General features: G+C 32.1%; 3 protein-coding genes across 3 annotated transcripts; all 3 read left to right on the top strand.

Moving 5' to 3' along the window:
• Window positions 1–241: 241 nt before the first annotated feature.
• RpL11 (ribosomal protein L11) lies at window positions 242–3,393 on the top strand. Its single transcript, XM_090111430.1, has 5 exons — window positions 242–331; window positions 575–733; window positions 1,357–1,506; window positions 2,183–2,330; window positions 3,237–3,393. The coding sequence occupies exons 1-5, from the start codon at window positions 326–328 to the stop codon at window positions 3,362–3,364; spliced, it is 591 nt and encodes a 196-aa protein (XP_089967556.1). The 5' UTR covers window positions 242–325; the 3' UTR covers window positions 3,365–3,393.
• A 2,493-nt stretch (window positions 3,394–5,886) lies between these two features.
• Window positions 5,887–10,801, top strand: LOC149901196 (dynein regulatory complex protein 1). Its single transcript, XM_090111441.1, has 16 exons — window positions 5,887–6,105; window positions 6,351–6,538; window positions 6,719–6,954; window positions 7,035–7,241; window positions 7,324–7,491; window positions 7,561–7,939; window positions 8,120–8,208; window positions 8,322–8,447; window positions 8,538–8,657; window positions 8,796–8,853; window positions 8,935–9,010; window positions 9,082–9,161; window positions 9,446–9,580; window positions 9,860–9,962; window positions 10,094–10,257; window positions 10,525–10,801. Exons 1-16 carry the CDS (start codon window positions 5,963–5,965, stop codon window positions 10,707–10,709), a joined length of 2,457 nt encoding a protein of 818 aa, XP_089967567.1. The 5' UTR covers window positions 5,887–5,962; the 3' UTR covers window positions 10,710–10,801.
• Window positions 10,802–12,162: 1,361 nt separating this feature from the next.
• Window positions 12,163–14,077, top strand: LOC149901195 (androgen-induced gene 1 protein-like). The gene is made up of 3 exons (XM_090111428.1): window positions 12,163–12,348; window positions 12,424–12,596; window positions 12,762–14,077. Exons 2-3 carry the CDS (start codon window positions 12,450–12,452, stop codon window positions 13,317–13,319), a joined length of 705 nt encoding a protein of 234 aa, XP_089967554.1. The 5' UTR covers window positions 12,163–12,348; window positions 12,424–12,449; the 3' UTR covers window positions 13,320–14,077.
• Window positions 14,078–14,161: the final 84 nt, after the last annotated feature.

Below are 14,161 nucleotides of genomic sequence, written 5' to 3'. Positions count from 1 at the left end.
GCAGCTGCTGTTGATTGTTATTAATCCTGTTACCGACGAAGGGATGCCGAAGGGTACCTAAAATCTATGGATTGGCAATGCATGTTATAAATTTTAACTTATTGGACGATGTAATTTCTGATGTTTTATGGCATCATTTTAATGTTATAATTATAGTCCATTTACTGTTTAATATTTAAATTAGCCATGGCATATTTTTTGATTCATCCTAAAAAATCCTTGCAGCTTAAAATTTCTGAACGATCTTTATTTGACAGTTGTCTATAGACCAAATGTTTATGGTTAATAATTTTTGACGTTTTACTTCTTTTTAAAAGTTGTGATCATGGCGGTAGGTGTTTTGTGAAAAATAGTTGTTAAATCTGTTTTAATCAAATAAAGTAATAGACGTTGAGCGATAATTTGTTTGAAATAATGCAGTGTATTTATCAAATGACTTGAATATTAATATATTTCGCGATACAAATAATATATTGCAATCAAAATAACCCTATCGCCGCTAGACGAGCAACTAGGTGATGTTCATGTTGTTATTAAAAGTGATAACTATTAAAATGCTTGGTGTACATTTCAGCGCTTACCCGTACCCGCGCTCCCACCCAAAAAGAGCAAGAAGGACAAAAGGCCTCCTAAAGACAACTCTAAAAATGTTATGCGAAATCTGCATATCAGAAAATTGTGTTTAAACATCTGTGTTGGAGAATCTGGTGACAGACTGACACGTGCTGCTAAGGTAAGAAATTATTTATATATTGTATCGTTTTAAAACTTATTTCACACTTTGAAATTTGTTTACATGTCCTGCAAGTGAATATAACCTAAAATCTCATCATAACCTGAACGAAAAGTTTTTTGAGGCGAATTTTGGGGTAGATTTCTACTATCCTAATGCCAGGAGTTATTTTATGCTTACTCCTTTATATTTATTTTTTATTCTATTGTAAAATTAACCAAAATACATAGTTGCTTGACTGGAGAAGGTTTTGTTTTTTTGTTTGTTAGTAAATAGTAAAAATTATGATGTTATTCAAACTGTAACAAGTGTGTAAACAATAGTATGGTTTTGGGATGTATAATAATTTCATTTCATTGTATTTTTCTTCATTCAAAATTTCTTTACATTAAAATTAAGGGCCGATTTTTCAATGCTTGGATAAAACTTATTCGTAGAATAATGTATAAAACTACCATTTTTAAAAACGTATTTTAATTACCCGTATTTGACAGTTTACGTGACATTTTAATATTATCGTGTAATACTTTATTGGACGGATAAGCTTTATCCAAGCATTGAAAAATCGGCCCTAAGTGTTATTAATTGCATACTCCTCTAAATCCAAAAATGTTTTATTTCAGGTGTTGGAACAGCTGACTGGTCAACAGCCCGTCTTCTCCAAGGCTCGCTACACTGTACGATCCTTTGGTATCCGTCGTAATGAAAAAATTGCTGTGCACTGCACTGTACGTGGTGCCAAGGCTGAAGAAATCCTCGAGAGAGGATTAAAAGTAAGTTTGTCAAAATTTATGAGTTTTGCATAGCATGAATTGTTCAAGAGACACATAATTAATTGTGCTTTCTTTGTAAATTCATGCAAGAGTAATATTTCCAATTTGCAACTTCTAAACACTATTTTCTTACTGTTTAGAATACTTAGCGAAATGACATTTATTTTTGCTTAATTTTTCTTAACTACCTGTGTTATAATTATTCAGTTAGTTTTAGAATGTTTATTTATAAGAATATTCTTTGAATTGAAGGCACATACATTATTGTGGAATGTTTAAAAACATTTTTTTTATATACTGTGAGAATTAAATGTGTTTTTGTATTTATCTTGTCCGTCAATATAGTTCTGAGGTTTTCTTTTTGGAAAAAAAATCAGTTATTATAGAAACGATTGTGATAGAATTTCATTAATTGTTGTATTTCCCGATTTTGTTTATTAGGGGTTGTATTGGCTGATTCTTTTTATTTATTTTATTTTACCTTGTTCCAAGTGACATATGGAGTACATACATTAATTCCGCTGTTTCACTGATTGATTTTTCTTTATGATCAGCCTTGTGTCCTGCTGTATTTTCCTATACATGAAGTATTTAAATAAATGCCAAAATTCAATTTTATAGAAATTTTATCAAGATCATCATACAATCTAAATTGTAATATCACAAAATGTTCCAGGTCAGAGAATACGAGTTGAGACGTGACAACTTCTCAGCCACAGGAAACTTTGGTTTCGGTATTCAAGAACACATTGACTTGGGTATCAAGTACGATCCTTCTATTGGTATCTATGGTCTCGACTTCTATGTTGTCCTTGGCCGTCCAGGTAAGACTTAGTTTTTTATTTACTATTTAGCTTGAAGTAATGATAAAATGGCTGTCATATATACTCAAATAGATATTTGATAGTATAGATGTTAAGTTACACAAAATTTTATAAGTTTATAAAATTATAATATTTCATACAATTCATGAAATAACAATGCATTTGTCACACACTATGTGGTAATTCATTCACTCTTTTCAGTATAAGTAATTAACAAAGCAAAGACGTTCATACAATTTATCTAGTCATAGTTATACATTCACATAATATGTTAATAAGTATGTTGAGAAAAAAATGTGCATGATACCAATAAAATAGTGGTTATTATGCTATTGCATAGCTTCTATCGCGGGCCTTGAGCGTGGGGACCGAATCCAGAAATTCCGTAACGAAAAAACCTCACGCTCCCCACTCCGACGGGCGCGGAGGTGTGGCTTGAAGGCATAGCATGCAATAGCTCCTTTTTTGTTATTTTAGATTTCTGTCCGTAAAGACATATTATTTTTTGTTTTGATATATAATTATAAAGTTTAAGGTTGTAAAGATTATTCTATAAGATACCAGCTAAAATACAAATACAATGAGAATAAATCTTAGTAGTGTAAGAATGTAATTGTTTTTTTTATAGGCACATATGTTCAAGTATGTAGATAAATACATCTACATTCTGTAAAGCTTGTGCTATAAAAATCTTGCTTTATTACTAGGGACAAAATATTTTATGTTTCCATCATAGAGCAAGGAACAATATATATATATAATAATAAAATATATAAGTATCCTTATTATAACAAAGAAAATTTTCTAGTGAAATTACTAATAGTTATAGTTTGTCAATATGTACACAATTATAAATACATATTTCCAATGATAAGCAGTATTTTCTTATAATTTTCTATTTTTCAGGTTTCAACGTAGCTCACAGGAGGAGAAAAACCGGCAAGGTTGGTTTCCCTCACCGCCTGACAAAGGAAGACGCCATGAAGTGGTTCCAACAGAAATACGATGGTATCATCCTTAACAGCAAGAAGTAAATCATAAGTTAATAAAAAATTTAAAAGGATTTTGTCTTTTATTCAGATATCTTAAGTAATGTTGTAACAAGAAAGTCATGAGTAAATTTTTAGATATAATGCCTATGCAACAATTTCAATAATAGTAGGTAATACACGATTATTATAAATTACGGGCAGCAAACCTATCAATTTGTCACAACTATCCATTTCAGCCAACGGCTCAAAAAAACCGTTGTAAAAAATCATATTAGTTATTAATTTATGATAAGCATAAAAACATGTCAGGGTTGAAAATTTACAATATTTTATATGAAACCTCAATTGGCACTTAAAATGCGTAAATACACAGAACAGTTAAAACTGTGGTTAAAACAGTAGTAAATTTTGTCAGCAGATTATTTTATCAAGTATAGTACGACATAAAAGAGATGAAATTAATTATTTTGGAACTAATTCGTTTTTCATTACCTGGCAACCCTGAATTGCCAATGTAGCTGTCAAGTTGAATAAAAATTTGTTGTTTTTTTCGTGAAGTGGAGAATTATTGAGATAAAATTGTTATTTAGAACAAGAAATTTAAATAAAAAAGGAGACATCATGAAAAAGGTTAAACGTAGCGGTGTCCGTGATGTCGTGTATAAAGTTTTTATTCGGTGTTTGTCCGAATTTCAAGCTGGAAAGTTATTGACTGATTTGGAAAACGTTTACAAACGTACAGCAGAATATACCGGTGAGATTCCATTTATTTTGGTTCAGTACTACGTAAAATAGAATATTCCATTAGTGACGAGTGTTTAATGTATGTATGTATGGCGATTATTACGTTTTCGCAATTTAATTTGAGGTTATTTGTATGTAAACAAAAACTTGTTTTTATAGTGCGACCAGCACAATTTGAGTCAAGAAGTTATATCCAATCCAACCAGCCTCAAATAAAGTACCTAGTTTAGATTTTACTACATAGTATAGTGATAATTGTTTTCATACAGCTATCTATTAATCAATCAAACCATAAGAAAAAAAATCATATTTTAGATTTAGCTTACTAACTACTTACTAGTGTAGCGCAGGGACGCTGGCCTCCTACATTAAAAAAAAATTAATAAAATAAAGGAAGTTTTAGTTTTAAGCTACTATAAAAATATGTTAAATGTACTATTTGATTTTATTCATCTTAATTCGTTTGTTATAGGGGTTTCTGAAAGCACAGTACACAGGATAGTAGAGGAAGGGAGTAGAAATGAAGGCAAATTTTCAACGCCAGCCAAACATAGGAGAGGTACTTCGAAACAGAGTAATGATCAGTCCTTTGAAGGAGTAGAATATTTAGATTTTGATGATTTATATTAATGTACAAAATTTATCTACAAAAAAAAAATAAAAATATGTAGTTTTCAAATCGCCTTGTTTTTTTTCTACCCGACGGACCCAGAAAGAGGGTAATGTGTTTGAGCTGCATGTATGCTTGTTTGTTTGTATGTTTGATTCTATGTGCGCCTCTGCAGTCTAAACACTTGACCGATTTTTATAAAATAACTAATTCCAAATACATTTAGTAAAATTTGACCTAGGTAGGTCAATTAAAATACTAATGTATTTTTGTCTTAAATTTACACTATTGCTACATGAAACAATTATAACGGTTTAAATCGCGGTATTTATTTTAGATTATATTATATAGATTTTTAGATTTTTATTCTATAGTATCAAGATCGCTTGCGTCGCAGTATCAGTGTTGCTATATGAGCGACGGTGGCGCCCTCATTTATTTTCATCTCTTTTGTGTCGCACTGTAATTGCTTTTTCAATAAGTTTTTAAAAGACATGTCCTCATAACATTTAATTAAATATTCGGGAATTTACTTTTACCTCTAGATGTGAGTTTAGAAAAAAATATCAAAATCGGCCCTGTGATTATCAGTCTGTGACCAGATTCTGTGGTCAGATTCCTCTGAAAATAATTTTTATAACCATTGTTTTGAGGTCTACTTATTCCACTAGACCTACAGAAATGGTTTGGTTTAACTGTTTTATTCTGTGGTTTTATTATAATGGCTACTATTCGTAGGCGCGTCCATCCGCCGGACACATCGTGTACAGTCTCCGGGTTCGGTTCGCGGTGCGTGTAGTGAATGGTAGGCTGATGTATCAAATACTATACAATCATATACAATTCTGTCTATAATGCCCGGCTTTACATTATTCAAGCCTAGCGATACAGTCCAGTACTGGCATGGCACCGGAATAAACTGAATCCAGTAAGCATTCCAGTCCAGTAACGGATGCATTCCAGGGCCGGTTTACATTTTTCCAGTAAGCAATCCAATACTGGACTGGAATAATGTAAACCGGGCATAAATAAAAAGAAAAACTTATATTCTGCAGACTGCAGTGGTTGCCATCATGTTGCCATGGACACGAATCTGTTGATTACCCATATTTTGTTTGAGTTGAGTTTATATACAGATATGTTATGCATTGTACACGTCTTAAAAATAAATATGCGGTCCTCCTCTTCTTGAAACACGTCCACGCGACATTCTAATCAACATATAAAAAGTCGTATTACATGACATTAATTATTTTCTAAAGTGGAGTGGCCAGATAGCTAAAAATATGGCAGGAAAATTCGGTGGCTACGAAGACGAGGAGGAGGATGTATTGGCTCCTAAAGAGCCACAAGTTACTTCACAAGATCCTGTTGAAAGAAAGGCTGCAAGAGCTCTACGTATTAAGAAAAGACAGGAAGCTTTAAAACGGTATGTGTAGGTACCTAATCTCATGTTATGATATAGTCTTTCAAGTTTCAATTATAATATAATGACAACAATAATTAATTTTGAACTAAAATTTAATTTAATAATTAGTAGTCTATGGCAAAAATATACTCTGCAGCAGAAAAATGTACAACAGTTACCCATGAATTTAATGTAATATAGTACCTGCCCTTTTGAGAAATTAACGAAATCTAATGCAGAATTATTATTAAGATAATGTGTTACAGAGCTGAACAGACATCTGAGGAAACATTCAAAGAGGAGGAGCCTGGACCCATAGAGCAGGCAACGTCTTTAGCAGCAGAAGAACTGCAGCGTTTAGCTTTAGATGGTGCAGCTAAAGTGACTAACGTGAAAGTCACCACTGATGAAAGGGAGGTCATTCGGCGAGCTCTCTTCTCTGAAAGAATGTTAAGTAGGTGCCTCCCTTATTTAAACGCTTGATCAAAATTCAAATTCGCGGTACTTAGGTAACTGTATCAGTTATCAATATATCAAAAGCGTAAATACTCTGATATATATGAATATTTTGTACGTATTTTTATAATTTATTTATTATTGCAAACCAGACAATTATATTTATTATATTGGGTAGCATCTGTTGGGAAAATTGAAGCTGAAGCAAATGAAGCCCAAATACAATATGAAGCCATTACTGCTAACTGGGACGAAATGCTAAAGATAAGAGATCCTCTGGACATTGATGCGGCGATAAAAGAACAAAAACAGAGATGTGATGAACTATTGGAGCAGAAGAACAATCTCATTGCTGACTTAAAGCTAGAACTTAAAAGAATGGACGAAAGTTATTATGAAGACTTGGAAAAACAAGTAGCTATCGAATATATTAAATAATATTTAATTATGTTAAATAATTTCCACACTAAAATAAATACTTTGTTATATTGTAGGATAATGATATAAAAGAACTTTCGGAAAGAATTGAGAAACAGATTACTATAATGCAGAGAGCTTATGAAAAACAATTGGCTTTAATAGAACACGCAATAAATATAGAGCGTGATTCAATGGTTGATCATAATAACAAAAGATGGGAAGCTCTCTACAAGCAAAGAGACAAAGAAGAAGTAGCACACATGGAATATAAATTCGAACAGGTAGGTACTAAAAAGTGCTAGATGCCTACGTGCAGATCAGACAATACGTGGGATCTATTATTAAGCGTTTGTTGTATTTTAGCTGGAAGATTACAAACAAGAAGTGGAGGCAATCATGTGGGACCACCATGCAAAATATCGTGAAGCGAAAATTGAACTTGAGTCGTTAATTCAAGAATTACAAAAAGAACTGGAAAAATTAAAAGCTACTTGTCTTATCAACACGGAGAAAATAGGATACAATTATCAAGTAACATTCAAAGTTCTTACGTATTCAATATCTTAAGGTATAGGTTTTTTTATCATTATTTATTATTAGGTACTGAAAAAACGGGAAGAAGAAAACGTTTTCGTCAGATCGCAACAAAAACGAAAACTGAATAAAATGTCCGATGTGGCAAATACTCTTCGTGCTAAAATACGAAAGGCCGCAGAAGACGGCGCTATCGAAGAGATAAGAGCAGATGCTGAGGTAGTTAAGCTCATGCAAGCGATGGACGACTTGGAAAAAAAGTCCCGTCACTTCTCTCATGTCAATAATTATAAATTCAACCAAGTATGGCGTATGAACGCGGCACAGTGTTTGGAACTATCGAAACAGTTGCGGCAAGCTGAGGTCGCTTTGCATGCGCATATCCTCGCAGAACCTCCGCCGCCTCCTCCTCCACCACCACCTAAAAGTCCTCTAGCGAGAAATGGTAAGTTTGCTTTCAAATACAATGTACAACATTTTAGTATTAAACAAAAGTTGGTGTAAACATCAAAATATATAAGAACAACATAAAATTACTAATGAAACCCAGCAGGACTAATAATATCCGTTTTCTGATGTCTCATATAATTTTATACAATTTTTTCAATTATTTTTATGCGTGTAGAGTTGAATCAAATCACTCAACAACCAGCATTAGACACGAATAGTGTGGATCCAAAGAATACAGTTTCTAAGGAGGCAAAGGATCGACTGGTACGTCCGCGTCTGTAATATTATAATTTATAACATGACATAATATCTACGTTCAACTTAATTTTCAATATTATTTTAACAATTTCTAAGTCGAAATTTTAATTATTGCGCAGGTACGTCACATACTCCAAATGGTCGCTGATAACACAGGATTTTTGGTAGAGGATCGACTTTTAAAATTGATAGAAAAATATCAATTAACCTCAAGGAATTTGTGTACTTTGGATTCAATATTCATGGTAAAACCATAAATACAAAACATTCAAAAGTCAGTAGTTACGATCTGTGTTTTTTTTAACATAATTTAAACTGTTATTTCTGTTTTACAGGCACTCGAAATCCAAGCCGAAGAAGACATTGAATTATTATGCAAAGTATTTTTGAATTACGCTTTTTGCCCCATCTGTGTTGGATTTGAATCAACTTCTGAAGTAATGGAGCCTCTAGCGGTAAGCCTTTTGTAAGCGAAACAAAGCTTATTTATTATTAGCAAAGATTGTAAAAAGTTTCATCATCAAGTCTTTTTATATAATATGTACCTAATACATTTTATATCCTATACTTATACTTTACCTTTTGATTTTTAGGTGGACGCCCACGAAGAAATTTCTCAACACGCAAGTATGAGTATCAAAAGCGTACGCGGTATATAATATTATTTTTTTATAAAATATGTGACAAGTATAATTCGTAATAAGTACAATTATTTATTAGCGATATCTTTAGGCGATAGATCCTCGATGAGACAACGTTCAAGCTGCAGGAGTGCTTCCGCCAGCACTTCTCGTTCTATTGGCTTTAGGTAGTTATTTAATTATTATGAAATAAATTTGAAATCTATAAAGAGAAAATGTTTAATTGTTCATATTTCAGGACAAACGAGCTTACTCCCGATGATCAACTTTTGATAGCTGAAGCGGATCAAATTCTACAAAAATGCGGCGATCCTAAAAGTAAGTAAAATGTAAACCTATGTATATTGCAAGTATGTATAGACATAATGTATAGACGTAGTGTGTTTTAATTAATAATTATAGTTTTGGAATTTCTGTCTTCTTTTAAAATATCTCCACTTCCTATTGCACACAAAAAGCGGCATTTTCACAATCGAAGATCTAAGTCATAGACTTAGATCTTCGATTATAATATTGGTATTTAATTTGTCTTGTAGGTATTTATAGTACAAAATGGGTATAAATAAACAGATTGTTTTAAGATTATTTTTGTTTATCAACAGGTAATATTCCAATAATTGAAGTGTCTTCAGACGCGGGAGGGTCAGCCCGGCGCGGGGGCACGCGCGGCGTCACCGTCGCCTCTCAACCCACACTCGTATCCGCTAAAAAACAAACTAACCCATTTTTATGTCCATGTAAATAGATTTTGTTTCACTTTTTACCCGACTGCGAAAGAATGAGGGTTATAATGTTGTATACCTGCACTCGAAAAATATAACTCTATAACACATATAACATAACATATACAGGTGTATAAAAAATATTACTACCTATAAAAAGTATATTTCCTTGTCCCAACAGCCCAAACCGCTGGACGGATTTTGACTAATTTATATTAACCACTTAATGAATGTGTAAACAGACCACACATTTATCTACATAATAATATAGTATATTAATATTGTCTTTTTCAGTGGGTCATTTTTTAGAAATAGAACCAATGCAAGTGTTGACTGCTCTCAATGAATACATGTCGATTTTCGTTCCACCTGAAAAGAAAAAGCTGTATGAAATCTTGTAAGTTAGCTGCTAAATTCCTTTATAAAATTATGCCGTTATTTTAAATGATTTTATGTTCAATTAAAAAAAACTTACTGTATATGGTTTTAAATATCAATTTACTATTTATGATTTTTTTTTAATTCCAGAGACAATTTAAAACCTCCAGATTTTTCCACTTCTTCAAGAAAATTATCCGCCGATGAAATAGAACAATATTGGGCACAGTGGAAAAATATATTTTCTTCGGAAAAAGATCGTTTTTGGGATGGTCTCATAACAGGACTGAACAATTACTTAAAAATTTTACAGGGTAACTCCTATTATTGCCTTAAAGCTAGTCCCTTCATAGGGTTATAAATTATAATACTGTAACCATTATTATTATAAGTAATTAGGTGTAAATAGGTTACCATAAATACCACACTCAATCAATCGACTCGTGTGCCGAGCACACGTGTCAGAAGTGAAACTTCTTTGGCAAGATTCGAAGATACCAAAATCGTCGCCTTCCTCCATGACATGACGGTATTGCACGAAGTTTCATTTCAATTAAGCAAAATATTTATAAAATTTACAGAACGTGAGCACATACACGATGAAGTTTTACGATTACGTCAAAAGAACGCCGCACTGCGTCGACTAGTGCGTGGCGCTTTACCCAAGTTGCCGTCATCACAGCCGCGATATATGCAACGAGCTTTGCCTTCTTTTACCGCAGCAACTGAAGACATGACACATTTATCAACATTACCACCTATTTGATCATTTCAGTTTTATCCGCCTTTTTATCATAATGTTTAATGCTACATTTATTTTTTGAATATAATCATGTGTGGTTATTTATTGTTTTTTTTTCCTATTTTAATGATTTATTAGTAAGTATATTAATGGTTATAGTTGTATACGTAGTATATTATTATTAGTCTGTGGTGTTATGATTGATAGAAATTAAGTGACCAGATTTTTAAACGGAGACAAAATTACTAGTGAATTCGTTTAGAAGTAACTACCAAGTATACTACAGAATATAATATATTCTAATTCTTCTATTATATTTTATTAGTACTGACTACTACGTACCTATAGGTACTCTTAATATTATGATCAACAATAACTTAAGACGATTGAAATGAAACCAACTAGAGTCTGGCCCATAGATGTAAAGCCGGTTATTAACGATTTTAACCGTGCGGTTAAAAATGCATTTTTCGTTATTAACGGTTAATTAACCGTTAATAACCGGGGGCGGGGGGAGGCTGCGCGCCGGCAGCATGAGATGATGAAAGGTTATCGTTTTTAGGCTATTCATTTCATAATTATTATGTTGCAATGATTAAAGAATCTATTTTAATCAATATGTATAGTAAGTAGGTATCAGTCGTTTATGTTATGTTATTTATTATAGGTATAGGTTTGTAGTATGAATATTTTAGATACTTAAATTGTGTTTAGTTTACGATAAGTGACTTACAAAAAAACAAAACACAGTACCATTTTTATAGGTCGCAGTCGGATAACTAACCGTTATTTACCGCACTTTATGGGTAGCTAACCAAAAATTTAGTTAAATAACGGTAGCTAACGGGTTTTTTACAACTATAGTCTGGCCAGCCAAAGCTGAACCCAGTGTTTTTTGTAGCGGCCACACTATCTGGATGTTATCATGGCGTTTCTGCGTAGTTAATTGTCAGTTTTGTTGAAAAAGGTTCAAATTATTTGCGAATTTATTGGTTTTAGTGTTGAAATATGGGTAAAACTATAAACAATGCTGTGCGGCAGCTTTTATTTATAATAATTAGTAAATACAAAGAGTTACAATGATTAGTAAATAAAAATAAAAAAATGTATGTAAGTCAAATGTTTTATTGACACGGCTACCACATCCTTTAATAACTTTTATAGGCTGATTTGTTGTGTACCTAATCTACCCTTACTATGATCACATCTAAGAATATCAAAAGTAACAAAATTTTTTTCCTAACTAAACCGATGTTACAGGTCCATATTTTTTAAATTTGCCGCCTTTTACTGAGTTCAGCTTTGGCTGGCCAGACTCTACGTATTTGGCTGTGTCGCGGTCGCATCGCGTCGCTACGCTGCAGCTGCCGCGTATTAACACCAAGCATGGACTAATAGAATAGATTCTATTAGTCCATGCACCAAGTGAGGTTAGACCTTAATTCCCTGTCAAAATCAAATGTCAACGTTCATTGACGTTTGAGTTTTGAGTTTTGACATCATTAATAAAATTTCCAAATTTCAATCTTCTTATTTTCATTCACACATTTTTTTTTATATTAATCATTGCTCGTTTTTCCTAAGTTTAATAAGTGATTTCTGTTAAAATTCAAATACAATAAATAGGATCATTTTTTGTTTTAATATTAAATTAATATTTCAGGTAAATGCGATATGATTTATAAGAAAAATAATTGTGCTATGAAATTTCACTACTTAGAGAATCTTTAAATTTCAGGATAATTGGTAACTCGATCATTAAACATGTGGAAAATATTGTTCCATTTACTTGGAGCAATACAGTTTTCTTACGGCTGTTATTATGATTTCATGTATGTAAGAGTGCCTAGCACCTCAACTTCTGTAACCCCTTTTGGCGGAAAATTTAAATACTTGACTTATTTAAATGCAGTAAGTATTAATATGTGTATACTTCTTTTTGTTTTTTACTTAAATTATGGTTTAATCCGTCAGTCCTCGGATCACAGACACAATAGAAAATCTATTGTGTCTCGGCCCGATCGGGCCGCTCGGTGGTCAATGGGTTAACATCAACATTATATTTTTTTGTTTCAGATGCTTCAAACTGCATATTTCACAGTTGCTTTGCTTAATGATCTGATAGGTACTGATGAACCAATGCCATCTAATAAACCTTTTATAAGGCGCCTTAAAGACACTGTATTCAGTTCTCTTGCATTTCCACTGTCAATGTTTGTGGGAATAACTTTCTGGGGAATATATGCAGTGGACAGAGAACTCATTTTGCCAAAAGTTATGGATGCATACTTTCCATTTTGGTTAAATCATGTAATGCATTCCAATATTGTTATATTTATAGTGATTGAACTTGTTACCTCTTTCAGAATGTATCCTAATAGAAAAATAGGGTTATCTATACTTTCTATTTTTATGCTTGGGTATGCCATTTGGATACACATCATATTCTTTAAGACTGGTAGCTGGGTCTATCCTGTACTTTCTGTGATGAGTTGGCCTGTCAGGATAATGTTCTATATATTTGGTCTTGGATTTGCTAGTGCTTTGTATTCTCTTGGAGAAACTCTTAATAAAAATGTATGGTCGAAAGAAGTAGAATCTACTGTACGGTCTGGCAAGAAGAAGGCCAAATAATTTATAGTTTAATTAAATTTTAGCTTTGGCTTACTTTTTATAACAAGCCCAGATAGCTTTAAAGTTTTCATAATAATAGTGTTTGATGGGCAATCTTAGTATTAAAATGGGTGGTTTGGCATATTTGATTTTTGAATGGATAAGATGTCCTTGGATAAGTATGTGATTATATCTATATTGTTACAATTATTGATTTTTATTCAATAGCATTGTATAAATGATAAACTCAGTTAATTTATTTAAATTAACATGTTTATATATTTAAGTTAATATTTATCTTTTATACTCAATATTTATATTTCTTTTGATTTGTGAACTGTGTTGAGATTGAGTGGCTTTAAAAATGTTATGTAAGGAGGATGCTATCTATGGACTATGCTTCAATGAAAGAGATTATTAATTTTGTAGTCCTCATTTTATTTCTCTGGTTTTAAATATTTGTTACCTACTTAAGTAATTTTATTGCCTTAAACTGATTGTTTTTTTACAATTAATGTAATAGCTCTAATAAGCACAATTTAAATATAGAAATGTTACTTGGAAATTATAAAGCACATTTAATTCTTTAATAACAAAAATATTGTAGTGGCAATGGTATGTATGATGAGCCAGTTAGTGTTCATAGTTTATCTTAGTGGTGGGCATCATTCCAGATTGATAAAGTACCAGTGATTTATTATGTACGTAAGTTGCTTCTTATAGTATTGCTAGAAAATTTGCAAATTGGTGAACAAAGCAATAAATTTTTTATACAACAATTTTTTGTATTTTTTTTTTCTATAACCTTATTGTCAGTGTGATAGCTAAAGCTATTAAGTATGTACTCAAGCATTTTCACTTCA

Source organism: Colias eurytheme, chromosome 17 (assembly GCF_061535395.1).
Source record: "Colias eurytheme isolate Ceu_HAF_F1 chromosome 17, ilColEury1 Martin Lab GWU primary, whole genome shotgun sequence".
NCBI lineage: Eukaryota > Metazoa > Arthropoda > Insecta > Lepidoptera > Pieridae > Colias > Colias eurytheme.
Note: the sequence above shows the minus strand (reverse complement) of the source record. Positions and strands in the feature narration are given on the sequence as shown.

What these genes read in the sequence shown, in the direction of transcription:
- LOC149901196 (XM_090111441.1), top strand. Translation starts at nt 5,963, where the DNA reads ATGGCAGGAAAATTCGGTGGCTACGAAGACGAGGAGGAGGATGTATTG. An exon ending in TGGAATATAAATTCGAACAG is followed by an intron (nt 7,242 to 7,323) that starts GTAGGTACTAAA and finishes GTTGTATTTTAG; the next exon opens with CTGGAAGATTACAAACAAGA. An exon ending in AAATAGGATACAATTATCAA is followed by an intron (nt 7,492 to 7,560) that starts GTAACATTCAAA and finishes ATTTATTATTAG; the next exon opens with GTACTGAAAAAACGGGAAGA.
- LOC149901195 (XM_090111428.1), top strand. Translation starts at nt 12,450, where the DNA reads ATGTGGAAAATATTGTTCCATTTACTTGGAGCAATACAGTTTTCTTAC. An exon ending in ACTTGACTTATTTAAATGCA is followed by an intron (nt 12,597 to 12,761) that starts GTAAGTATTAAT and finishes TTTTTGTTTCAG; the next exon opens with ATGCTTCAAACTGCATATTT.
- RpL11 (XM_090111430.1), top strand. An exon ending in TCCTCGAGAGAGGATTAAAA is followed by an intron (nt 1,507 to 2,182) that starts GTAAGTTTGTCA and finishes AAAATGTTCCAG; the next exon opens with GTCAGAGAATACGAGTTGAG. An exon ending in TGTTGTCCTTGGCCGTCCAG is followed by an intron (nt 2,331 to 3,236) that starts GTAAGACTTAGT and finishes TCTATTTTTCAG; the next exon opens with GTTTCAACGTAGCTCACAGG.